Source organism: Giraffa tippelskirchi, chromosome 5 (genome assembly GCF_054371585.1).
Source record: "Giraffa tippelskirchi isolate mGirTip1 chromosome 5, T2T-mGirTip1v1.2.pri, whole genome shotgun sequence".
Lineage (NCBI taxonomy): Eukaryota > Metazoa > Chordata > Mammalia > Artiodactyla > Giraffidae > Giraffa > Giraffa tippelskirchi.
This window is the reverse complement of record NC_137279.1, coordinates 93047795-93074497: the sequence shown is the minus strand read 5'-3', so window position 1 is coordinate 93074497 and position 26703 is coordinate 93047795. Positions and strand designations below refer to the sequence as shown.

The 26703-nt window shown below is 50.6% G+C and overlaps 1 protein-coding gene and 1 long non-coding RNA gene across 21 annotated transcripts in view; one reads left to right on the top strand and one right to left on the bottom strand.

Annotated features, from left to right (window-relative positions):
* Positions 1 to 999: 999 nt before the first annotated feature.
* Positions 1000 to 26703, bottom strand: part of LOC145507594 (uncharacterized) — a 59635-nt gene continuing 33931 nt past the window's right edge. For 2 of the 20 annotated variants that reach the window (XR_014054953.1, XR_014054954.1), the window contains 7 exons: positions 24981 to 25150; positions 24450 to 24528; positions 22490 to 22563; positions 3656 to 3773; positions 2047 to 2109; positions 1646 to 1773; positions 1000 to 1329 (listed from right to left, as the gene is read on the bottom strand). Coding sequence is in view for 12 of the 20 variants with exons in the window: in XM_081494466.1 (XP_081350592.1) it covers positions 3701 to 3773; positions 22490 to 22563; positions 24981 to 25150 (317 nt within the window). In the remaining 8 variants the exon portion in view is untranslated. Of the gene's footprint in view, positions 1330 to 1645; positions 2110 to 3655; positions 3774 to 21418; positions 22355 to 22489; positions 22564 to 24449; positions 24529 to 24980; positions 25151 to 26703 lie in introns of those variants that run through there. The other 18 variants (XR_014054956.1, XM_081494465.1, XR_014054957.1 and 15 more) reach the window with 13 other exon arrangements.
* Positions 4390 to 11458, top strand: LOC145507606 (uncharacterized). Its single transcript, XR_014054968.1, has 3 exons — positions 4390 to 4465; positions 6717 to 6800; positions 10685 to 11458. It is a non-coding gene; the product is annotated as an uncharacterized LOC145507606 (long non-coding RNA).

Below are 26703 nucleotides of genomic sequence, written 5' to 3'. Positions count from 1 at the left end.
CTTTTTATTTAGAAAAATTCCAGGATTCAAGCTATAGTTCCATGAGGGAATTGTTAGATGGGAGGAAGGACTTTTTAGGGAGTGCCAGGAGCTGGCACTCTGGACTCTGCTAACACTTTCCAGGGGGCCTATCTTTGGGGGAGCATGTTTCATACAGGTGTGTCATGGGGGAAATGAGACCAAGAGCACAGGTCCTTCTTGCCATGTTTCCCCTACTCCCTCAGGTTCCCTCCCAGGTATTGCTGGAAGTCCTACCGGCTGTCTAACCTGAATCCTTCTTCTTAGGCGTATTCATCCCATTCTGTCTCTACTCAGGGTGGACAGAGACGAAGCAGGAGTGGGTGACCCTGTGAAGCAGGGGTGCTCTTTCTCTCTGGTCTGTTCAAACCCTGGAGAACATTTCTAAGGATGTGTCACATCATGGCCAAGACAGAGGGCCACCCAGTGACCTCCCACACAGGCACTCCAGGGGAGCATCCCCATCCTCTCTCATGCTCTTGGTTCTTGGGATGGCACCTAGGGGCCTCCTTGGCTGGGAGCATCAGCCCACTGCTCTGAGCTGGAACTAACCAGATCGTGGATGGTGCTCTCAGAAGCCTGGGGTGGCTCAGAGAGGTGGAAGGAGACCACCTGCACCCAGCCCACCCTGCACAGGTGGAAGTTCTGTCTTAGTGAGGCTTCCCCATTTTTGCCATGGTGGCTTCTACAGCACTGGTATCTCAGGGCAGTGATCCCCAACCTTTTTAACACCAGGGACCGGTTTTATGAAAGACCATTTTTCCATGGACCTGAGTGGGTGGATGGTTTTGAGATGATTCAAGAGCATTACATTTATTTTTGTGTACTTGATTTCTATTATGATTATATCAGCTCCACCTCAGACCATCCATCAGGCCTTAGATCCCAGAGGTAGGGGACCCGTGTCTCAGAGGGAGCCTGGTACTACTCTCCTCTCATTCGGCCCCTCCCCTGCCCAGGTACATCCACTAACACCCATAATGTTGTTCAGTATTCAAGAGTCTTTATTAGACATGAGGTGGGACTTCCATCTCAGAGAAATCTCAGCTCAGAAGACACAGGAGAAACCAGGATGGGCTGGGATGGACAGCTTGTAGACACAGGAGCAATGGGGAGGCAAAGTTGAGGTGGCTCCAGGTGCCAATGGGCTGCACAGGCTGGAGGCTATGGCCTCTCCACTTCTATCCTGCACACAGGCTTCTTGAAGGAGCCACTCAACTGGCTAGAATTTATCCTCATCTTTCATTCAATCAGGAAGGCTTCTCACAGGGCACCCAAGCCAACTGGATGAAGTAGGTTCTTCTTTTTGATCTGAAAAGAAAAAAAAAAAAAAGCCAAGATTGAAAAAGGTTCTTTTTGGATGGAAACTTTAACAGGAGAGAGAGGGCAAGTGTCCAGTGGCCAGGAAAGGTGATAGACCAGGGAGTGCTCCGTGAAAAAGGGAGCCACCATGACAGTGTCTGAGTCTAGGCATCTTTTCTAGGTGCTCTTTCCAGGGCCATGGTGGGGGAGTGGGAGGGGAATGCCCAGGGCAGGAATTCGATCCCCAGCAGGGAGAGGCTAGGTGATAGCCCAGGGGACTTGCTTCAGGAAGACAGGAAGCGAATTTCCTTGGTCAGGGACTAACCTGGAAAGATTTTGTTGACTTCTACAGCTCCTGTGGCTTCTTCCCCAGCCACATCTTCAACCTGCAAGGACTGTTTTAGCATTCCTCAGACTTCACTCCTGCACCTGAGAAGGAGTGGCCTTCCTCCCCTGAGAACATGCAGAGAAGTCCCCCTGCCCATTTGGTCCTCTTCTCCTTTCAGTCCCTCTGCTTGTGTTTGGAACATGTTCTGCAGGAAGTTGGCACAGGGGAGGGAGACAGCATATGCTCTGGAATCCACCAAGCCCCATCTGATGCCCAGCCCAACTTCCTAGTCCTCTGACTTGGGGCTCCGATTATGCCTTTGTAAAGTGGGGACAGTATCACCCATTTTTCAGGACCATTGGATGATCAACGGAGACAATGGCTAAGAAAGGGCTTACACAAGCAAAAGGTTGCCAAAATCAAGGCCAGTTCCTTCCTTCCTGGGTAGTGCGAAGCTCTACCTAGGAAAGAATAAAATCAAGAGGGGTTACACAGAAATCTGGTGCTGGGAAGGATTGAGGGCAGGAGGAGAAAGGGACGACAGAGGACGAGACGGTTGGATGGCATCACTGACTCGATGGAGATGAGTTTGAGCAAGTTCTGGTAGCTGGTGAAGGACAGGGAAGCTTGGCGTGCTACAGTCCATGAGGTGGCAAAGTATCAGACACGACTAAGCGACTAAACTGCACACAGAAATCAGACATCAGAAGCACAGTTGTGGGCACAGCATTCCTTTCCTGCCCCACCTGGAATTGGGAGCCCCCAAAAATTCACCTCGCGTGACTTTAAAGGGCTTTAAAGTCTGAGAAGAGAGTTTCAGAAAGAGGAGGGTATCTGGGCCACACCCCTGCATTGCCCAGCTCTGCTCAGATCAGTGTCACCTTCCTTCCACCTAGACTTGCAATTCTTGCCTCCCTACCCCACCTCCCCCTTCCCCTGCCCTGCCCCCAATCCACCTTTGCCAGGTCCCCAACCTTGATGAGTCAGAGGGGTGGGGATGGGAGGACTGCCTCACCCATCATACTGGAAGCTCCCTAAAGGTAAAGACTCAGTCTCCCTCAAACCTGGGCTCCTTGAGGCCTGTGTCCCTGACCCCTCTTGGTCCTCTGCCCAGCCTGGGCTGGCTCCCAGAGGCCCTGAGGTAAGCCAGCTGCTCCTCAGAGTCCCCACTAAGTCCCTCCTCAGCTCCCTTTGACCTTCTTTGCTCCAGATCCTCAGCCTGTCTGGGAACACTGCTAGCCCCAGGCTGGCTGGATTTGGGGGAACAACAGAGGAGACTGGTGTCTGTTGTGGCCTGGGAAGGGGTGGTAGATGAAGCTCAGTGTGGGGCCCTCCCCTGGGTGGCAGGGGACGGGTCCCGACTGAACAGTCTCCGCCTGTTACACCCTCCCAGCTCCAGACAGAGGGAGCATCTCCTAGCAACCGTACAGTAGCATGGGGCTGGGAAGAGGGTGGGGGCTGGGAAAGTGGGGCGGGGAACAATGATATCATAAATTATCCCTAGGCCCTCCCCATCAGCCCACCCTTCTTCAGTTGAGAATGGCCTCCTTTCTCTCTCCACCTGCTCCTCATTCACGATTCCCCTGCAAAGCTGGCCCCTGTTCGATTCCCCTTAGAGATGCCCCTCTAACTCAAGGTGGCCATTCTCAGTCTCTGCTTGAGCTCAGAGGGAGAGAAGTCTCACCATTCAGGATCTCTTGGGGACCCTGTTGGATGGAACCTCCCCTATGACTGGATGGAGGAGCCTAGGAGATTATTACTTTCCAGTGGTCTCCTGCTCCTGCCTCTTTCTTGGGTGGGGAGGGGGACAAGGAAGGGAAATTACAAAGCATTTTGTGACACTGACTCTACTTTTCTAAACAAAAGTTTTAGACTTGGGACCTCCAAGTCTTCAAGGGGCACTTGAGCCTCTCACCAATCTACCCAAGTCTCAATTCTCCTATCCCAACAGCTGGAGCTCAGGAAGCTCAATACGTGGCTGAAACTAGGGGGTGGTTCCTTCCTTACCTCTCATATTAGCCATGTCAAGCCAAAGGTCAAAGAACTGGTACTTCAGCAGTACAGATCTTGGTTAGACATTGGAAAGGACTTTCCAAGACAGGAATAAGCAAGATCATGGAATTTCCTGGTTGGAGAGAGGAGAAGTCTGTCACAGAAACAGGAACCTGAGTGGTACTCTCTTAAATTTTACCTCATTAACCTCATTTACCTCACATATTAAGTAACACATAGGGAGTATTTAGCAGAGCCTGACATATAGTACGGGGAAGGCAATGGCACCCCACTCCAGTACTCTTGCCTGGGAAACCCCATGGACGGAGGAGCCTGGTAGGCTGCAGCCCATGGGGTTGCGAAGAGTCGGACACGACTGAGCGACTTCACTTTCACTTTTCCCTTTCATGCACTGGAGGAGGAAATGGCAACCCACTCCAGTACTCTTGCCTGGAGAATCCCAGGGACGGGGGAGCCTGGTGGGCTGCCGTCTATGGGGTCGCACAGAGTCGGACACGACTGACGCGACTTAGCAGCAGCAGTAGCAGCAGCAGACATACAGTAAGCCTCTGTTGTTTTTTTTTATTTAAAAAAATCATACATTAATATGAATTTCTATTGGGTGGATATCAGGAGGAAGGATAAATCCCCTGAGAACTATCTCCCATCCTCCAGGAACCCCATGGGGAAATCCGGATATGAGATCGTGCCCCGAGTACAAGATGGCAGCCAATTGCCATGGTAACAGCAGAAGAAGGAGTCTGGTTGGTTGCGGGGGCAGTGCCGGGAAGCCAGCTGGTGCCGGATGGACAAACCCGGCAGAAGGTAGCCCCAGCTGGGTGACGCTCATGCCCCCTGTGCCCAGGGCTCTCCCTCCATATGCCAGCCTCAGCCTGGCCCTTCCCTCCAGGCTGAAAGACTGCAATGCTATCTGTGGGAGATGATGCCAAAATCATTCCCTCTCCTGACTCTCGCTTGTGTACAACAAGGGATGACTGCTCAGAGACAAAAGACCCTCCTGTTCAAAGTCTCCCTGGCCCACAGGCCAAGAGATCTAAATAGGTCTGAATTTAGCTCATTCCTGACATTGATAAGGAACCATAAAATCAGAGACTCGGGAGGGTCCAAAGTGGTAGGGCTTGGAGGTTCCATTTTGTACACATTCGAGGGGGGGAGAGGCGGGGGGGGGGGGTCACAGTGTCTGGCTAATATTCCCTCTGGTGAACTCTGAGATGAGGGAGCAGAGCAGGTCAGGGCAACATGGGGAAATTGGGCTTCACTCCGCCCTCCCTCTCTTCCCAGAAGTGCTGGACAGTGTCCACACAGGGCCAGTAGGAAATTCTTCCTGAGAAGGATGAAAGAAGCTGTGTCCATGGAGTCCATTTTGCCACTTAGTTGTTAAAAACAAATGCCTCCCAAACCAGTCTCAGCAAGATGCTGGCCGGCTTGAGACCAGAGAGGACCAGCCAGCCCAAAGAGCCTGGCCAGGTCTCCCAGATAGGCCAGAGTCCCTTTGCTCATCTCCCCAGCAACCCACTCCCTCATTTCCAAACTTTGGAGGACTTCCTTGATTGTCCCCACCTGTCCATAGTGGCCCCTTTAACTCTGTGTCCCTCAGTCCCTCTGTGTCATTTAGAAGGGACACTGAACATCTGCACACAGTCTTGTAAAACACCTTCATCCACACTGATCCATTTGATCCTCAGGATAACTGTGGAAGGAAGCTAGGATCCAAGACATTAAGTTGCTTGTCTAAGGCCACGCAGCTAGTAGGGCTTCCCAGGTGGCTCAGTGGTAAAGAACCTGCCTGCCAATACGGGAGAAGCAGGAGAGGCAAGTTCAATCCCTGGGTCAGGAAGGTCCCTGGAGAAGGGAATGGCAACTTCCTTCAGTATTCTTGCCTGGAGAAGTCCATGGACAGAGGAACCTAGCAGGCTACAGTCCGTAGGATTACAAAGAGTCAGACACCACTGGGTGACTGAGCACGCACGCACACAGCTAGTAAGGGAGGGAAGACAGAGTTTGTCTCTTGACCAGCCTGTCTCCAGAGTCAAAATCCAAAAGCTCCTTCTTTTGCTGTTCTTCCTATGGATGGAGCCTCTCTACCAAATCTGTGAGCAATCTATAAACTGAGGTGTGTCTTCTATCATTCTACCACTTCCAGTACTCCCAGTCCAAACTTTTATTAGCTAGGAGAGTGTACACAATGGGGGTTGGAGGTAGGGGAGGTCTGACCCACACTGCTGACTTGTCTATGTGATGCTGAGGCCAGGCAAGGAGAGAAAACCCCCTGGGTTTGGAGACTGAAGGGACCTTAGACTCCTTTTGAGCTCTGGTCAGTCTTGAATTTCCACCCTCCCAACACAGCCATCTCTAGAGGGGTAGCTCCATACAGAGCTGGAGGGGACTCTCTGCCAAGAAGAAGAAAGAGGGTCTGTGTGGGGCCAGCCTCAGAGGCACTGTGGGAAGGCATGTACAGTTGGGAAAGGCAGGCTGGACAGGCCTTGCAGTCACACCTGGAAAGACATGGAAAGGGAGCAGGGGCAGGGCCTTGGTGTGGAGAGGAGCCTGTCCTGGGAATGGCCTCCCTGGCCAAGTCTTGGCTTCTATTTCTTCTAGGACTTGATCAAAGCTTGAAGCCACCCCTTATCCTCCAGCTCCTCCAACCCCATTCCAGCCCACCCCCAATGGGCACTGAGAGCTAAGCCCCCTCACCTGACAGGGCCACTTCCACAGCCACTCACAGAGAGGTCTTTGTGCAGAGGCTGGCCCTGGGGGAGGGGCGGTAGGCAGCACCCCCCCGCCATCCTCATTCCACCCTAGTGGCCTGCAGTGGCCTCATCCTTTCCTCAGTTGTCTCTCTAGCCTCTCACCCCTTCTCTGAAAAGAATCTCCTGAGAGCCTTGGCCCACCCTGGATCCTCCCTTGCACTTTCCATCACTCTCACCTCCAGGAAGTTTCCAAGACAGAACCTCTCTGTTCTACACTTCAGTCCCCAGAGGCCCATCCCCTGCCCTGACCTCAGGGGACTCGCGGTGCTGGGGACCAACCTTGGCTTCTCTACATCTCCTCCCAGGGAGCTTCCTGAGCCTGCAGGTGTGTGTGGCTGAGAAGAGTGAGTGTGATTCCAGATGGCGGAGAGGCAGAGACCCTTCTTCAGGTGACACTGTCCTTTCATGATCCTCCATTTGTTCAGTACCAGCCAAGAGGCAGTTAAATATCTGGTTGGTGCTGGGCTCAGTGGGCGGCTAGATTCGGGTATCCCCCTGCATGCTGCGGGTGGTTATGTGCTGCTCCTGAGCCATACTCTACACCCAGCATCTCTGAAGCTGTCAGCTAACTTCCCAGTACCCCTATCAAATCCAATTGCCCTGGTGAAGCACATAAGTCTCCTAATAACTGGATTTCTGACTCCATTTCCCATCTCCTCCCAGTCTAGACTCCCTCTGTTGGACACTATGGTCACCTGATATGACCTGCTCTTCCTTACCTCCTTGCCTTTACATGTGCTATCCACTCCCCACTAGGCACTTACTCCAACTCCTTAGACTGTTAGCCCCCTGCTTACCTTTGATCACGTTTATCCCTTTTATTTGATTACTTATCTTTTGGCGCCCTCCAGGAAGCCTTCCACAACTGCCCTAAGGTATCCCAGGGCTTCAGCCCCCATGCTGCCCCCATGCACAGGTCTTCCAGACCGCAGCCTTCATACCATCTTGTAATCACTCGTGTCTGCCTCCCCACTAGTTGTCTAGGCCCTCAAAGCAGCTTTGTATTCCACCTTCCTCTTCAACATAGCACTTGGCACACAGTAGGCATCCAATAAATGCCTGTTGAATGAACAAGCTGACAGGTAAGGGAAAAGAAGGCACGGATATGAGAAGCACTACAAAGGACAAAGGAATGGGTTCTGAAGTGAATGATCTGGGTGAGGGGGAAGGAAGAGGGCAAATCCCAGGATAATGCTCAGGATTTGTACCTGAGGACCTAGAAATTTAACGATGCTCTTAATAGAGGTAGGGAAGCAGGAATGTGGGGCAAGTCTTGAAGCACAATACTGAGTGAATAAACATCTGAATGCCCTCCCTATGTCTGAGGAATGGCCATCTCAGGAGTTTTGGAGGGAGGTTGTACTTATATGCCACTGCAGAAACCAAAGGATGAGATGGTTGTATGGCATCATTGACTCAATGGACATGAGTTTGAGCAAACTCCGGGAGTTAGTGAAGGATAGGGAAGCCTTGTGTGCTGCAGTCCATGGGGTCACAAAGAATCAGACATGACTGAGCGACTGAACAACTTTCCCAGGTTTCCTTGCAACCAGGGCCTGGTCATGTGATCCAGGATTAGCCAACCAGATGCACCACTCCAGTCTGATCTAGGAGCCTAGTGGCAGGACCACAGGTGGTAGTTAGGGTACAAATCTTGAGTTTAAAGAAATGAGTGTTAATAATTCCAAATGATGGTTGAAATGATAAAAAGTAAAAGGATGTGAGTGGAAAGGAAAAATAAACTGAGCAAAATCTTGGGAAACACTTCTGGCTGGAGAATTGATCTACCCAGAGGACTGAATGACTAAAACCCAGAACACATATCAGGGATACAACAGAAGAACCAAGGGCAAAAGGAGAAGACATCAGTATGAAATGTTCCCCAGAGGTCACCAGGCTTAAACAAGGGCCATTGGGTCTGGTTGAAGAGTCTATGTGAGTGGCTGGAGAAGGTACAGGTATGACCAGTCATGAAGGTGGAAGCCAGATTGATGGGCTGAGGAGAGAAGACTTGGAACTTCATCTCAAGTACATAGCAGCCCTTCACAGACCTCTCAAACTGACAGATTATCCTGCCTGCCCCCATCTTTACCCCTTCCCCCTCCTGCTTATACTTCCAGTTCTGATTCCTCTAGTTTTGTTTTTTTTTTTAACTATTTGTAGTCCTCCAAGTCCACTGACACTTATTACTGGTCTGGAACTAAACTCAGCACTAAACTCTCTACCACCCCTGCTCCTGTGTGAGGCTCACGTCTCTTTTGGGCTGCCGTCCCTCATCTCTCCCTCCTTCCTTCTCTCCCCATCCTCTTTTTCCAATTCCACGAGTAGGAAGACTCAACAATGTTCCTGGTCATCCAGAAAGTCCTTCTTGTGGTCTCACCTCCCTCCATGTCTACCAGCCAGGGCTGGCTCTCAGCCCACACCTGTCAGAGGCAGCCATTTTATAGGTTCCAGCTACCTAAGATGGTGGCCTCCCTCTTCCGTTCCCACAGCCTTGCTTCCTACCCCTGCCCCTTTCTTTCTGAAGCCTGAGCCCAACAAGGTGGGGGGCCAGGCTGGGGAGCCAAGGCCGGAGGAAGCAAGACAAAAAAAGGACAGAAAAGCTGGCCCCTTGGCATCTCTTTTTGGCATTTGAGTCCAGCTCAGGGAGGGAGAGCAGAAAGGAAGAAAGAAAGTAGTGTGAGTTTTTATTTCGGTCTTCTTCCTGTCACCTCCCCCTCCCCAACACACATACTTTGATGAAAACAAAATCTCTCCCCTTTTCTCTCTTCTCCAGCCTCCCTCCCCTTTTCTCCTGGCTCCTACCAAGAGCCTCCTGGAATGCAAATGAGTTGTATTATGCAAATATATGCAAATCAGGCTTAACGAGCGGAAGGAGGGGCAGAATGCCTAATGAGTAATGGCGGAGGGTGCAGATGGAAGGTGGCAGGAATGACCCCCTCTTCTCCGTTCCCACAGCCCGGGGGCTTGCTGGGAATAGTGAGGTGTCCTTTGCTTCTGGGAAAGAGAAGAAGGTCAAGGCCCTTCAGCTGTCGCTTCAGCTGAGAAGGCCTAGGATGGCCTTGGCTATAGGTGAGGGACAGGAGAGCTTGGAGGGAGAGAGGGTCAAGTACAAGGACTCTCTTATATAACAGTGCCCAGAGACTCTGTATATACCAGCCTCCCTGCCTATATGGTCCACTGATGGCTGAACCTTCAGCTGAAAAGAAGGTGATGCTTATGCACACCATGGCTTGTGCATCAGAAAGGAGGATTCCCAAGGGAAGATTCCCAACTAGACCCAGGTTCTTCCTGGGGGTGGAGGGTGCAAGCTGTCTCTCTTTGTGCTTTGGAAGGTGGGGGTTGGGGTGGTTGCCATGGCAACATAGCATGGAACACCCACCTTCCCAACATCCAGCCCCAGAGGACCTAGAGAGTTCGGGGGGATAATGGATTGACACCCCCTGATGCCCCCACCACCTGGCACTGCCAGCCGGAGATGGCAGCATCAAATCCTAGAGAGAATGGCCCCTTTGTTTCTAGGCTTTCGGTGTTGGGGGAGCAGGACTGGGCACACAGAAGGGCCTTTCCCAGGCCCTGTTCCAGTTTGTGTGACTCTTGCTGGCCTCTGGAGACTCCTTGTGGCCATCCACTGCCCTCTTTGCCCTGGCGGATGGTTGCTTCCTTGCCTTTTCTCCCATGGGCTTATCAGCTACTGCTAGGTATGCCTTCCCCTGTGCTTCTCCCTGAGGCCTCCCTTTCAAGCCTATTCAGACAGAAAGAACGGTCAATTCCAGCTCTTCCTGGCTTGTGTGGAACCTCACATGCCCGGACATGCATCCTGTCCTTTTTTGTATGGGGACAATTGGTGAACTCTACCTACCTGCAATAGGCCTACTCTACCCAACTCAAGCAGGGAGAGTCCTTAAAGAGGTATCAGATACAATAAACAGGGCCAGGATGGAAACCAGAGCCTGGATTTTGGCCTTTCCAGCTGAGTGACCTTGGTCATATCTCTTCCACTCTCTTGGGAATCTGTAAAATGAGGGATATAGAGTTGATGCCATCTAAGGCTCTACCTGATCCATACACTCTGTTCCTTACATGTTGCTATTGTTTCATTGCTCAGTTGTATCTGACTCTTTTGCAACCCCATGGACTATAGTCCCCCAGGCTCCTCTGTCCATGGGATTTCCCAGGCAAGAATACTGGGGTGGGTTGCCATTTCCTCCTCCAGAGGATCTTCCTGACCCAGGGATCCAACCAGGGTCTCCAATGTTTCCTCTATTGGCAGGTGGATTCTTTACCTCTGAGCCACCGGGGGAGCCTGAATCTTATATGAGCTTAGCTTCAATTCTTCCAGAAATTTAACCCTCAACCTTCCTGCTGCTGGAGCCCTCTCATTAAGACTCTCCAAAGTGGACAAACCCAATTTCCTGGAGATGGAATGACAACTGCCCTCAGTCTCTTCCTCTCCCTGAGACTTAACAACTGCCTGCAAACAACTCCCAAAGATTAAAATTCTAGTCTTTGATATATAACCATGCAGACAGGATCCCCTCCTAACCCTTGCAAAGGGGGTCAGCAAAGCCACCTCAGTCATCGCCTGGGAGCTGTCCATGGTGCTGGATACAATTCTGTTGCTCTTGTGGAAGAAAGAGGGCAAGAGAATGGTGGAACACCCATTCACCCCAGGTGAAAACTAAAGGAAAGAGAAGAAGCAGAAACATTTGGAAACAGTAAGGACAGGGGCAGATGTCTTTCTGAAGAAATACATCTGTATCTCCTCTCTGAAGATCCCCAAATAGCCAATACTACTTTGGGGGAGGAAGAGATCAAGAGTCAATGAAACTCTGAACCTCACACTCCTTCATCCTTAACAATGAGCTGGATTAGCTCAGTCCTCATCTGGCTCCTACTCGGAAATCCACAGGGAGATGGAGTCATAGTTCCTGTCCTTAGGGTATAGTTCAGGTTGAAGCAGTTGATGGATTACAGACCTCTAAATTCCATCCTAAATTCTAGGGCTCCTACAAGGAATTCAGTAATAAAGATGAAGAAGATATACAATCTGCCTGATAGTATTATAGCTATTAGGAGCTTGAGGGGGTGGGTAGAAAGGTAGGAAAGATAGGAAAGGACATGTGTGTGCCTGCTTGTATGTGTACATGTGTGTGTATGTGTGTGAGCATGTGTTTCCCAGGCAGAGTGATAAGACTATATCAGTGGTTCTTAACCCTAACTGCACATTTAGAAATACCAAGAGAGCTTTTAAATGATATTGATGCCTAGGCCTCATTCTCAGGCACTCTGGGATATGCTGGACCCAAATATCAGTAACTTTTAAAAAGCTTCCTAGGTGATTTTAGTGCATAACCAAGTTGAGAATCACTGGTCTGGAAGAAAGCAAGTGTGAAAATTTTCAGGGGTTAAGCCTGATCAGCTGGAGGAAGAGGGCAAGGTTAGGGCCCCTGAAGAAGGGAATGAATAGGGAGGAGAAGGACAAGTCCATGTAACCTCCCCTTGCCTAGGAGTTCTCAGTGGCCCCAAGCCTGACCTGGAGACTGACTCAGGTGTTGGGCCTGTCTTTTCCCTGCTGTGAGAGCTCACATCACCCCAAGGCAATGAGATACACTTCCCCCTACCCTAGTCCCTTGCACAGAGACAGGGAATGGGTGCAATGACCCCGAGGGCATGCTGTTCCCCTTCACCCAGAAGGTCCCCAGGGAGGCAGTTGTGGAAGGTAAACAGCAACAATGGTCTCTTTCAGTGTCCAGATTCCAACCCTTCAGTCCAATTAGCAGACACAGCAAACAGCAATTCAGCTGCCTTCAGCCGCTGTCATAACAAACTCAGAGCAGCCTTAATGGGGGGATTAGGGCAGGAGGAGGGGGGTGTCACTCTGAGCCCTGAGAGAGCCTGGGTGGCAAAGAAGGGTTCCCCTTTTCTCTAACTCTCTCCTATCTAAATATGCTCCGGCCCAACCTTACCTCCCATAGCCCTACTCCTCATTCTCCTCAGAGCTCCGAGAATGTTTTTTATAGTTTTGCCTATTCTTTCCTTCCAGTGATTTTAAAGCATTAACCGAAACTCATTTAACAACTAGGGAAGTTGGCACACCCTGCCCTGAATGAGACAGTGCTAGAACTACTCAAGATCTCTGAGGTCTTAGTAGCAAAGGAAGGGAGAAAGAAAGGTCAAATATCCCCAGAATATCCAGGTGGAAAGGAGGTGAAAAAATAAATATCAGGATTCCCACTCCCAAGCCTTGGGAAGTCCAGAACCCAAGAAGGACTTCCAGATGTGGAAGAATGCAGAGGGGTCTGTGCTCTCTGGTGAGTTATCAACTTTGGGAATCAGGAGTAGGTGGTTGAGAAGGTGGGGGGTGGGGCTGGGAGGCCAAAGGACAGAAAATATTCCTTCTGTGAGTCACTGAGCAATGAAGAAAAGTCTGTGTGATCTTTAGTTCATTAATTATACCCACTATCTAACTGGTCCTTTAAGTTAATAAACTCTTTTTAGTAACTCTAGAAGCTTAATCAAATAAATTTGGAATTGCCATTTATACAAGCCATATCTCTCTATCTACATAAGTCAGTTTACCAATCCTAAGTACTCTTACCAATACATGGTAAGATTTATTAAGGAGAAAAAAATACAATGGTCATTCTGCCACATGGACTCCAGCCTCTTTCCTTAACAGACTTCCCAGAGTCTATTCCTCTTCCCCCAGGCTTCAGACACTGCTTCCTCAGGTCCCAAGAGTCCCTCCTTGATTTCAAAGCTAGAAGAGGAGGAGGAACTTCCTTAAATTGAAATCTTTTGAGATCCTCAGTATAGAATATGCCAAAAAGCTGTCCTTTTTGCATTCTGAGATCAATCATATGCTTTCAAACAGTTGTTCCAAACTGTAGCCTTTATCCCCTCTGCAGTCAAAGAATTACTCATTACCTGTGGGTATCGTAATACATAAGATCTTTATTTATAGAGAATTCTTCATTTGTTCCATGTAACAACCCTGAGGATACAAATTCTTACCCCCACTGAACAAATATCTGATCAGAAGCTGGTAAAAAATGGCACCTAAACCTAGACCTTGTTCAGTCACATTTGCTCATTCTCTTTCTCTCCCTAGACTTCTGACTGTGATGATTTCTATTATTGCAAGGATCTTTCAACAAAACCCTTTTGATGCTTAGACCTATGAAAAATTTTCCCCAGGGTGAGGGTGTGAGTGAAAATGCAAAACTTGAGACAAATATTTAGAAGAAAATTGGCTTTGAACTCTTGGACTCAGAATTCAATAGGAGAGGGTATTGGGATAAAGGACTGAGGAGAAAAATGGGTAAAGAAAGCAGCTTAGAATTTGTTTTCCAGTAGGAATAGGTGGATATAGCAAGATCTGAACAGACCTAAAAATTCTTGGACACAGAAATGTAATGATACAAAAGAGAAATTTCAACCCTGCCTCCACACATCCCCATTCCATCAGTTCTCCTGCTGGGTTTAGCTGAAGAAGGTGCTGTTTGGTATAAAGTTTGGGGAAGGCAGAAGGAGGACTCTGTGGTGTCACTGTGATGGCAGCATTTGGTAAACCCCTCCATATTCCAGAGTGTCTCTTCCTCTACTGGATTTATAGCTATAAGTAGCCAGGAATTCCTAATCTCACATCAGAACTTCCTACCCATCATGGATCACACACATCCCATCTCATACCAGTTCACACATCACTCAGTTTCTCACCCTCCTAAGCAGACATATACAGCTCACAAACATTGTCACCCATCATTCTCTTGACAGCCCCATCTATACACCCACACATGAGGCAGATGCAAACCCTCACCCCCCACAACTCTCCTGGCTTCTATTTGCCCTTTCCATTGAGGAGCTTGTTTTGTAGGATGCAAACCGTCAACCCACCACTTCCCGCAGGCCCTCTATTCTCCTTTGGAGATTCTGTGGTCAAATGTGCTAATAGAATATGACAATATAAACCCAAATTGTGTGGCTAATAATATAGGTTCTGAGTCTCATGTGGATGAGCCTTAGCAGATCCAGAATACATATTTCCAGCCAGCTATAAGAAAAGTTAAAAAAAAAAAAAGGTCAATCGTGTTCACAACCGGGCCTTGCATCTCTCAGTGAGCTTTCCTTCTCCCCTGGTGCATGGATTCCCTCCCCTCTCACCCCCATCTCAGTCTCTCCACCTCACCCTCTCAGTCCTTCCCTCAGGTGAGCGTAGAGAAGTAGAGAAGAAAAAAAAGTATTGGATTTGAAACAACTGAGTGACATTAGCGATTCATTTGAGTCTGTGGCTCCTGTTTGTAAAATGCGGTTAATAACAGCTACCTCACAGGGCTGGAGGATCAAAGAAAGGCTTGTAGGCAGAGTGCTCTTAAGAGAAATACAGTGTGGTGTTAGGGATTATTAGTGCCTGCCCCAGTCCCACTCCCTTTCTCCCTAATCCTGACTCCAGTTGCCCCCACCCCCCCAAAAAAGATAGATTTCAAAGAGCTGAAATAGACAAAAAGTCTGCTAATCTCCCTTTCCTCCAAACCTCGGAAGAAAGAAGACATATGTACTCTGGACTCTCTGAAGCCCAATTGTTTGTTTGGATTCCCCAATATTCCTGCCATATAATATATAATTGAATCATAATCTTCTAGCTATAAAATCAGCTCCTGGGAGGAAATTTTAAATTTACACGGGAAACAGGAGTCAGTACAAGGTCGTTTGTCCAGTTCTCCTGCTCTCTTTAGACTCCTTACTGCCCTGCCCTGTGTTCTGGAATGCCATGGTGGGGTGGAGGGGGGCATGGTGGGGGTTTGTTGGGATGGGAAGAGGTAATAAATGCACAGGGAGCTACTTCTAGTTTTGCTGCCTGTTACTTTTATTCTCCCTAGTGACTAGACCATCCTCCACTCAATTGCACCCAAACACTCTTTTGCTTAAAATATTTAGGTCAGGCCAGATAAATGGATTCTTTTAGGAAAGGCCCTGATTAATCTCTCTAATTCTTTGCTTTCTCCCAGCAGCATAAATACCAAGCTACAAATTCCTTTGTGTTTGAGCTCCTTGAGGCCATTTGCTCTTGGAGATGATTTCCAAGACAGTGAGGATGGGGTGGGAAGGTAGGGTGTCCTGAAAGACCCCATCACAACCCCTTTGGTCAGTGAAGACAAAGCTGGCATGAGAAGCTTTGCAAAACATCAAATTCAGGTCCTGAGTGGGAAGGAGGAAAGAATATGAAAACAAGGGGGCTGAGAAATACTTTGCACTCCGTTGCCCACAACCCAGCCTGGGCAAAAAGGCTCCCCAGCCACCTTGTCTTCTTTCTGAGCAACCCAACCTGGACCCCTAGTACTTCCAGCCTCCATCTGCCTATCTCTCGCTTTGCTACTCTCAGCACCCGACCAAGCCGGATAGACCGACTGGGCTTTAGGGAGCAGATCAAAGCCAAGACTAGCATTCTCAGGTTACCTCCCCCAAACTCTCCGGCCCCAGCAATAGCTGTGAATACCCTGGAGAAACTGTTTCCCAGCGCCCGCGGGAGAGGCCTGGGCCAGGAACCCCAGGCACTGCCAGGAATAACCCCAAAACGAGATTTCAAGAGATCTCTCCCTTGGAACAGCGTTTCCCGGCGGTGACCCAATCCGCTGACTGCCGGAAAAGGCCCAGTCTCGGGAGGTAACCATCACGCCCTTTCTTGCTACCCCGCAACTCGGCGGTGGAAAGCATTGCATCGCGCCTGGCGAAAGTGAAACGGGACTGCGACTCCTACCTGTGAGGACCAAAGTTGGAGGGTGGAAAGACGCCCCAATCGGTGCGGTCTTGAGGCCCGAGGGCCGCCGGGTCCTCTTCTCGCCTGCCACGGCCCGTGGGTCCTCATGGCTTTAACCCCTCCCTTAGGCCTCCCGCCCGCCAGTGCCGCCAGCTTTCCAGGGGCCCCTCTGCGCAGTGTATGGGGTTATTTTTACTTTCGGTTATCTAGCTTTATGAAGACTCCACACCACTCATACAGCTAGATAACCAAAGATAACAACCAACCCCGCCTCCTGGCTGCAGTCGCCGCCTCTTCCACGCAGCCGCCTGGCTGCTGCTGCCCACGCCTGTATCGCCGCAGCCTCCTGGTCGCCCGCCGGTGGAGGCTGGGGAAAGGGTACACTAGGAGAGGGGGAGGACAGAGAGAGAAGCAGAGTCCAAGACAGAAAAAGACTCAGAGACGCCGCGGTACAGACACGACAGAGACTGAAACAGGGGTGGAAAGATGCGACGGCCGATGGCGTCGAAGTCCGGGAATCGCCCCCGGATCCCAGAAGCTTGCGATGCCTGGTTTCCCGCTCCCCATTCGAGCCAGAAGCCAGAGTGCCGCTGCTCCCTGGGAGGAGGGACTCGCAGGCTTTTCGTGCCACCCGGGAAGACTGCAGGGACCGAGGCAGAGGCCTCCCAAACCTCACGGGGTCTACACTGCCCCCTCCTCCGGAAGATCCAGCCGCATCCGATAGCCTGAGCCTTGGCTTTCAGCGAAGCCCAAGCCTCTGCGTGGGGTCGTAGCGGGAAACCGCGGAGCCGACTCCACCACATCTCCCAACTCCCGAGGGCGGTGGAAGCGAAGTGGAGCTCGCGCCGCGGGGTGGGGGGGAAGAGGGAGAAAAAGCTGGATCCTAGCCACCGACTAAAAAGGGCAACGGGCAGCGAAATCCTGGGGGTAAAACCCCGGAGGCGTCCCAATAGGAAACAGGGAAATCCCGGCAACCCAAAGAGAGAGGGAAATGGGGGCGGGGAGGCAAGCCGGAGACTCCTTAGCGAGTGTCTCTAGGAGAGAAGGAAAGGGAGAGACACCACGCGGGAAGGGATCCGATAGCGCACCCGTGAGATGGGGAAGGAGGAAGAAAACGGGGGGCAGGCCGGGAAGGTGAGCCAAGTCCCTAGGCCCACAGGACCCCCAGAGAAATGGCTTTGTACAAAGAGGTCCAGAAATCACCCAGGGCTGTGAAAATGGCCGGGGGTCCGAAGCCAGAGGAGGTGCCGTAGGTTGGTGGGAGTTCCGATCAGGAATCGCAATCAAGGAGGTTCCGGGAGCCCCGAGGAGGGTGTGGGGCTCAGCCAGCCTCTGTTGGCGGAGGCCCCAGCACGGAGGCGCCGTATTCCAAGGCGCTAGTCCACCTCGTGTCCCAAGCCGGCCAGGCCACTTACATCGAGCCCAGTGTGCCCATCCGTGCTCTCCCGCGCGGTCCTCCCGGCACGTTCCCGCCCACGGAACGCCATGGGCCTGGGTTCGAGGTGCCAGGGCTCAGCGGGCATCGGGGTGGAGGCGCCCGCCGGGATCTCAGCCTCCGCCGAGCGAAGGCGAGCAGAGCAGAGCTCAACCTCCCTAGCTCCCTCCCCAGCCTCTGCCGCTGCTCTGGCCCGGGCGCGCTCCGGCTCCGGACTTTTCATTCATCCTTTCGTGCTCCCTCCCCAGACCAGCCTCTGATTGGCTTCGCCGAGTCTGACGTCACCGCCTCGTTCTCCCACCGGCTCCGCCCCTCCCCCTTCCCGGGTTGAGCCGGAGCGCGCAATTGGGGCGCCCTTCCCCCCGGAGAACGGTGAAGGGGGTGGAACTACTATGTCTGTGTGCTGATTCTCAGCCTTTTGCTGCCTCACACATTCGCGAGACCTGCCTGCCGTCTCCAATCCATTGCCATTTGTGGTTTTGATCTCCAACCTCACTCTTTGTAGGTTCTACATTTTCCATTTTGACCCAAGGTATATTGCACCAGGTTCAGGGTTCAAAGATGGGAAGAGATCGGGTGATATCTCTTCAAAAAGAACCAGATTACTGGAGACTCAGCCTCCACCGGCCTTCTCGCATCAGGATATCCTTTGTGCTTCTAAGATTCTGACCCATCCCAGACTGTAATCTTAATCTTTTAGGATGGACAGGAACCTCCCTTATTGGTTTTCAACCCAAAACAGTGAGGAAAAGATCCTGGAAGTTTGGGACTCATACTGGGAGATACAGGGTGTGAGCGAGCCTCGACCTCCTTTTTCGTCGTGCAGAAATGAGAATATCTCAGGAACTTGTTCTCAGCACCAAAGTTCCAGGTAGGGTAGGCTGGGGAATCACAGCTGAAATTAATCTGGGCAACACACACAGATTTGACTCAGCCCTGGAGGCCCTCCCTAGCGCTTTCTCTTCCTCCCCCCATCCTGTGCGCCTCCAGTCGCGAGCCGGCACCCTCACCCCGGGTTCCATCTCCAGGTGTCTGGAGAGCCGGAGTCACAGGGAGAAAAAATCATTCCCCGACAAGGTTTTCCGACCTGGATCCCCATCTGGCGGGGAGAATCAGAAAACGGCACACATCCATCTGCAGGCGGGGTCTGGACTCTCTCAGATCGGTGGAGCTCTCTGTGATCGAGCTGCGGACTCCCATTTGAGCCGCTGTGCCTGACAGGTCGCGAGTTACCCTATCACTCCACCACCCTCCTCTGGGCTCCTTTTCTAAAAACAAACAAACAAACCCTATGACTTGGATACCTGAAGCCAGTCCCTCTGCCTAAGCTGGGCTGGCTCCTTTCTACAGGTATCCTACAACAACCGAAGCGCACTCCAGGGGACCCAGGATTTCTCCATCAGACCCAGCCAGGTTGTTTTATCCGTCCCGTCCCAGGGGCCTGCCTCTGCATAGTTTAGGACAAAGCCCAGCCTGAATGCTATTTGGCTTGGTTAGATGCAAGCCATGCCAGTGGGTTTCATTTGGTGCTCCCCTCAAAGACTGGAAAGTCTGAATAACTGCTGCATGATTGTGAGGTGGTGGGGGGGGGGGACTTTGAAATAGGACAAAGCTGAGGGACTTGTGTTTCCCCATCAGAGTGACAGCGGGAAGCTGAAGTTGTTGGCCTGATTTCCCAGGTTACAGGACACTAATGGGTCTGTGCTTGGCACACCTTTCACCCCTCTGTCTGCCTCCATAGGGTCTCAAGGGCCTTACCCAAGGGAAAGGCTTTCCAGAAATGGCCACAGTATCAATTCTTCACCCTTCTAGAACTGAGAGCACACCAGTCAATGGTGGGGTACAGTTGCAGAAAGGTGAACCCTCCCTATTCTCAGAGATAGACCTACCCTACTGATGTGCTGCTAAATGTATTCCCTAAATGCATCCTCCATGCCAGGCCCCAGAGAAACAATAGGCCTCTTTGTACCTACAAGCCTCCTCAAGTATTTCTCAGTATACTACCTCACACCCCTTTATAGGATACCTAACATCTGCTAGACATTCTAGCAATCCTAAATGGTGACTACATTTCTTCAAACACACCCCCAACTTCCCCTACAAGTATTTCCCCACTTCCCCTCCCACAAGATCCCTTAAAAGCACTTTAAATAAACCCTTTCTGCCCCTCCACCTTCCCCTCACCTACTGCCTGTCGGCTTGGGCCAGCAAGTAGGAAAGAGGCTGTGTTGCTAGCTAGCACTCTCCCCTTTCTTCTCTCTCCCTAATTTCCAATCAAGTCCCCTGCCTCTATGGGGCCCAAGCTTAGCTCCACAATTCCTTACCCAGGGTTGGACTATCCAGACAGCCGAGCAAGAAATAGTTGGGATCATTAGGAGCCACATTTTTGTCAGGGAGGAGGACAGAAAGGGTTTTTTTTTGCCCAACAGAAACCGCCCCCCCCAACTTATTGCCCAAATTCAACTCAACTGGATTTCCTAAAAAACCAAGTTCAGGAAAGAAATGGGTACGTATCTAATTTTCTCCAAACAGCTAGATAAAGAGCTAACTACCCTTGCATCTTACTGTGGCTTTGGCTCCTCCAGAGTACCTCAGTCTAAACAGTGTCCAAATATAAGGGGGGGGGGAGGTGGACACAGAAGAAAACAGAGATTATTCTACATTGTCCTGGTACTATCTACTTGGAATCCCCCTCTCTGTCTAGATTTCTGATGAAGTAATGTTTTGTTTAGTTTTGTCTGGGTGGACTTGACAACCTGATCTCCCACAGTGCCTGCACAGAAATGATGATGAGTGGGGCATCTGCCTTTATTCTAATGGAGACAGAGCTACAAGCTGTGAAAGAAGTAGAGAACTCTCCACCATCATGTTTACTGGGATTGGTTTGTATACCAAGCCATGCTACTCCAGTTTCAAAAAAAGACACTACTTTGAGGGTGGCAAAAGAGACAGTCTGTCAAGGTCAGAGGTGGTTTCATACATATTCAACTCTATGGTATCCAACACTATGCCTAAAAGATAGTGGGTGCCTGATGAATAACTGATGAATTAATAGAAGAATGTGTGTCCCTGTGGGTGCAGCTGCAAGTCTGAGTTTGCCTTCCTGTACACTGAGCCCATCCTGGGTGGAGAGAGAAGGTATTGGTAAAATGTGTGTCCTATGGCATCTGTGTATAGGTTTCAGAGGGAAGTAGAGGGAGTTGTATGTTAGTGACTATTTGGCAGCTCCTTTGAGCAGAGGAGACTCTTCTACTACGAAGAATTGGATACAGCAGACCTGGGAGGAGCTAACAGCTGGAGCAGAATGGGTGCATTATGTCCCCCTTGCTCTTGGCCCACCAGCCTCAGTCCCTCTAGGAAGGACTCAGTTGGAGTAGAGCTCTCTGCTTCCAGCACGCAGCACATTCTGCTGCAGTGTTCTTAGAGCAATGGTCTACAGACCCCACCCAAGTACTTCCAGGGACATTCTGGCGGACTGAGGAGAGAGCACACCAAACTCCTGGTGCTGATCTGAGTCTCTAAGTGTCTCAGTTAGCCAAGGAGCATACATGCTTTGCCAGTGCCTGTCCCCGCCCCCACCTCTACAGTCCCGATGTCTGTGTCCCTGAAGAGGCCCATGTATAGAAAAATATGGCCTGAATTATGCCCTCTGGATGCAGCTTTTGGATGAATCTTTCTAATTTGGGTCCCCAAATATATTTTGGCATCATGCCACTCTCTTGAAAATATTCAGGTAATTAAATAAAAAGCATATTTGTTCTTTGTTTCAATTGTCAGGTTAAGTTGCCTTGAAGATACAGATGAAAGCTGCATTTGGAAGAGGGTGGGTTCAGATATTTATTTCTGTCTTAGTGGTTCATTATTGTGAACATTATCATACATTATTCTTTTGCTACAGAATATTTGCCTTTTCTATGGGATTGCACCAGATAAAAGCAAGAATTGGCAGTAAAAAAAAAAAAAATGGGGAAGCTGGAAAAAAAAAAAAAACAACCTCTATATAGGCAGATGAGTTTAAAGGGAATGGAGATACAATCTGGAAGATTTCTCCCCAGAGATACCACCCTTCTCTTCCCACAAAGTGTGTTTCCTCCTGTTCAGAGGCCAGCCTGAGAATTCCTCAGGTCTGTCTAAGCACTGCCTCCCCCGATGGCTCTCAGTTCTCTCCTTCAACTCGACACACGGCTCACTTGCTGGAGAGCCTTATGGAGTCAGGAAGGTGAGAACAAGGTGACAGAGGTGGTCAGCCATAAGCAAATGGTCTCCTTGAGGGGCAAAGCATGAATGTGTAAGGGTCTGTGTATGCACACATGCACTTGCACACATGCAAACCTGTCAACTAAGACAAATACAGTGACACATCTACAGATATTTGCAGCAGTACCACCTCCCAGTGCTTACACACCCTGCACACACACCCACGCACAGCTGTTTAAGCTCTCCAGGTCCCTCTTCACCACCACCCACACCCCTCTCCTTTCTCACCTCTATCATCCATGTTCCATCCGTAACTCTGCTCCTCTACAACTGACTGCCTCCTACCCCCACCCGCCCTGGGTCAATGGGCCTCCATCTCTGCCCTCAGGAGCCTCTGAGAGAAGGGCAGAGTCCCCACAGTCCTCAGGGCCTCTCCTCTCACGGAACTGGGCTCACAGGGTAGCCTTCATTCTTAAGTCACCATGTTCCATTCCCATTATCAATGACTATCCAGGTCTTGCTACAATTAGAATAGACCAAAATATCAGGGCCTGAAAGTTAGAAGAGAGCAGGCAGGGGGTTGAGAGGTATAAGAAACAGGGGAAAACCCAGCTGACTGCAGAGCCAGCTTCTTTCTCCACCCCACCCCCAACACCACCATCAGAAACAAATAAGAAAATAAGTACCCCCAAAGCCAAAGGTGGACACCTACGATGACACCAGAAACAGATGAGGCTGCTGCTTCTCCGATGCTCAGCTCCTGTCGAGGAGGAGAATGCAAAGGTTAAAGTCTTTGTTGTGGCTCCAATCCTCTCCCTAACACCCCTGTCTCCCTGACACTCTCACCAACATGGCTCTGGGCTGCACAGGGAGGTAGCTGAAAGAGAAAAGCCTAGACAGGCAGGGAAGGCAGGACCCCTGCCTGAGCCTCTCTGGCTCCATCTTGCCTGGACACCTCTAAGCCGGGTCCATCCTCACAACCTCCCTCTAACTCCCTCCGAAATCTATGGGCCCCGGGATTTGAACTGAGCCTGTGAAGATGTTGTGGCCCTTCTGATTGAACCTAGAGGAGTAATCCCCTGCCCAGTGGCTACCATCTTCTCCCAGATTCCTGCTGCTCATGGTACACCATGACAAAGCATGCTCAGGATGGAAGGAAGGTTCTGGGGTCAGACATATATTTTTGTCTATCTAGGTGTAACTGCATTGGAAACTCCAAGGTTCTATGCACTTAAGACACTGTCAATCACATTATGTCTCCAGCTTTCTTCTCTCTTCTCATCATTACCTATCTATCATCTATCCATGCATATCACTAAGGATCCATAAAGACATATCCTGTAGCTACCAATTTTCTCCCTTTCTTCTCCTTCTCTCGCATATACAAAAGGTGTGAACACAAAGCAGTTTTTTTTTTTTAATTTAATGTTGGGTAGAAACCCCGTCTCAATATTTTATAGTCTTACTTTCTCAGTATTTTGCTTTCAGACTAAATTATGATTTTGAAGAATGACACATATACCCAGGTCCTAAAATACTAAGAGAAGTGTATTGTGTGTGTGTGTTGTGATAAATTAGTGAATCCTTCTGCCTCAAACTCAATTTTACAACTAATTCTTTTTCTTCTTTTTTTTAAGTCAGGAAGATAACATACCTAAATGCAGAGGAAATCAGAAAAAAAGGAAGGCTGGGGAGCAGGAATAAGACTTAAATCCAATCTTGATTTCTAGGAGGGGTGTTTTGAATATACCTCTCCCCTCTTTTAACATACATGAATACCCACTTAATGCCCAGCCTCAGCTCTGCCAGCCCATCCATTTTATAAAGGGACATCTCAGGCTGAAATTATCTTCAAACCAAAGTGGGGGCCAACCCCAACTTTGTCTTATTGCTAGACAATAAGTACAAGGGCAGTTGAGGAGCTCCTGGCTCCTCCTTCCACCCTATTCAAAAAGAGTCATGGGGTCCCTGGAACACTCATATCTCTTCTTGCTGACCTGTGCCCCACACCCCACTCTATCCCCTCACACACACAATGTGCAGGGGGACATGGTAACAAGGACCACACCCCAGGAGGCATAGAATATGTGTGTACTTGTTCTGTGGCTGGTAGCCTCAGCCTCTCCCAGACATCTGGCCTCTGGGGAACCAGAAATAACCTGCTGGCCTCCAGCCTCTACTACCCAATAATGATCCCAGCTTGCCTCCCAGAAAGCACCCTGTGGGTGGGGACTAGAGATAAGAATAGTGCCTCTTTTCTGTCTCCTCTGACCCTTAAAAAACAAGAAATTAAAAAGCCACCATCAGATGGGTCTCCTGAGGGCTGGAGTAGGCTTCTCTCCCCTTTTTGAACCTAAGCATCTGCCCCAACACCTCACTTGCCTTAAGCTCCCCTCAGCCCCTTTCCCACCTCCCAGCTCATGCGAAAAGCAAGGAGAGGGGGAAATAAAATTAATCTAAATTCGACAAGTGTTTTTTTTTCCCCCCTAATTCTGGTCTCCTCCCTTTTAGAGATATGGTTCCTTCCCCAACCCCCAGTGACCCCAGTCCCTCAGACTTTGTCCGCCCCTAAAATCTGAAGTCTCTGGGGCAGAGAGGAGTAAGAGCCAGAGCAAGGAAAGAAGGTCAGGAGTCTGAATACAGAACCGTTTTTTCTCTTCCCTCACATCTCCACTACAATCTTCCTGCCTCTCCTCTTGTGCAAGCATTAAGATGTTGGCCCTGTCTGGTGGAGAGAAGGGAGGGGCGGATTAATAGGATCAGTAGCACCGTGACCCTAAAGCCCCCCTGAATCCCATTGACAAACTTAGTGAGCTGTCTCCGGGTTGGCCGGGGCTAGCGGGGAGGAGGGAGACCAAGAGGCGCTCTGGGGCAGCTGGGCAGGGCCCTGCCTCAGCTCACCTCGATAGATAGATGGGGAAACGGGAGATGAAATCCCACTCTGCTAGCTACTCCTACACACACACACGCACGCACACACACACACACACACGCCTCTTCCCTTTTGGTCACCCTCTCAATCTTTTCTCAGCCTTTCTGTGATTCCTGCACCCGCCTCCATTAGCCAGTGGGCAAAGTAGGAGGGTTGGACGCCCAAACTGATTTTAGAGGATCCCTTCCCACCCCCAGCCTAGATGTCTGAGGGGCTAGGACCCTTCCGAATGAATGGCCACTTACCGGCTTCTGGGAGGAGAAGCGCTGGCTCGGTGGCCCCTGCCGCTGGCCTGCCTCTTTCTCCCGGCTCCTAGCCTCTTGTGGAGTGGAGGATGCAGCTCCGATGACGTAGCATCTGTCTATCCATTCAGGAATTTCGCTTGCCTCCCTCTTTCTTTCTCGTGCTGCTCTCCCTGGAAAGGCAGCAAACAGGGGGTGCTGCCCCTGTCTGGAGACACCCCCCGCCCAGGATAACAGCCCACTCTGATGAAGCCCCTCCTTCTCCCATCTCATGCCTGTCAGGGAAGGGGTCTTTGTCATCTCCACTCTTTCCCTTCTCCTCCTACTGTCTTTTCTAACCTGAGGCAGGAAGAAGGGACTAAGGAAAGCTATTGTTCCTCCAGGACCCCTCATTCCCAAAGGAAGCAAGAGAAAGGGTGTGACGGGATACCCTATTCCCAGTCTCCTTCCAGTTCTAATTCACCTTCGAACTTGAGAGCCTGATTAAATGATGTGTGTCTAGGGTGGGGAGTGGAGTTGATAAAAAGTGATAGAAAGAGGACACAGTTTGTCATTTGGAGGGTCAAAGTATTCCAGTCTCCCTTTCCCAAACCTCCCCCAGCTCCCTGTCCTTGTCAGCTCAACGAATCACAAATCCAGACCTTAGCTGTGAAGGGGAAAGTGGCAATCCGAAGCTGAAGGCTGAGAGCTTGAGGGGGGAACAAGGTGGGGCAGGGTGGTGAAAGCCAGCACTTGGAAGTCTAGACAAGAGAAGAGGAGGGGTGGGACCACAGATTCAAAGTGGGAGATAAATTATCTTGTTCTTAGAAGAGGAGAGCAACTTGGGGGTTGGTTTCCAGGGCTGGGGTCCTGATACTTGGTGGAAGCTGGGGCCCAGAATGGTACAATGGTCGGGTCTCTTTTCTCTCTCTCACCCCCACCTTCAGCCCCTCCCTTTTCCTCCCTCCCACTCTTCCTGGCCTGCATGGGAACTCAGTCTGAGCTCGACGTGACAGACAGCAGGCCTGCATGCTAATGAAGTTTGTCTCAAGTTCATTGTCAAAGCCCCCCCTTCCCCAAGGCCCCCTCCCCTCTTCTCTCATACACAAATCTCCCTCCAACTTTTGTCCCACAGACCTGGAGGCCACTTGAGTCTCCGCTGGCTCCCCTCTCTCACCCTCCCCTACTGCTTTCAGTCCCCCCTCTCCTCACCACCTCCCTCAGCTGGGGCGGGGGGCTCTCTTCTCCCTGGTGCCTTCCCAGCCACCTTCTGGCCGGCCATCCCTAAGCTCTGAAAGAGGGATTCTGAGGGCAAAGGTCAGAGTCTGTAGACCTGGTCCTCCTTTCCCCACCCCAAGGTAGGGAGACTTTGGGGAGGTGGGAGCAGATAACTGACAGCCCCCACTCAAGGCTCCCTGCCCCCGGTTCTCAGCCCTGTCCTGGCCCAGTCCCCCCATTCCAGCCTCAGCTTCCCCCGCCCCTCATTCCTCCCATTATGATTATTTTGCTCTCCCCTTGATTACATCTGCTTCACTAGCTCAGAAATAAAGATCCTTTGAGACTAATTTTGCACCCCCCACCCCCAGCTCCCCACCCCTTCCCTCTAGACCAGGGCTCCCTTTAGCTCCTTTCTCACCGCCTGGAAGACATTGAGTTCCTTGTCTAGGGAGCTGGGGGTTGAAGGGAGGGGGTGCTAGTGGAATGGGGGGGGGTCTCTCCAACTCTGGGACGTGTCCAGCAATCCAAA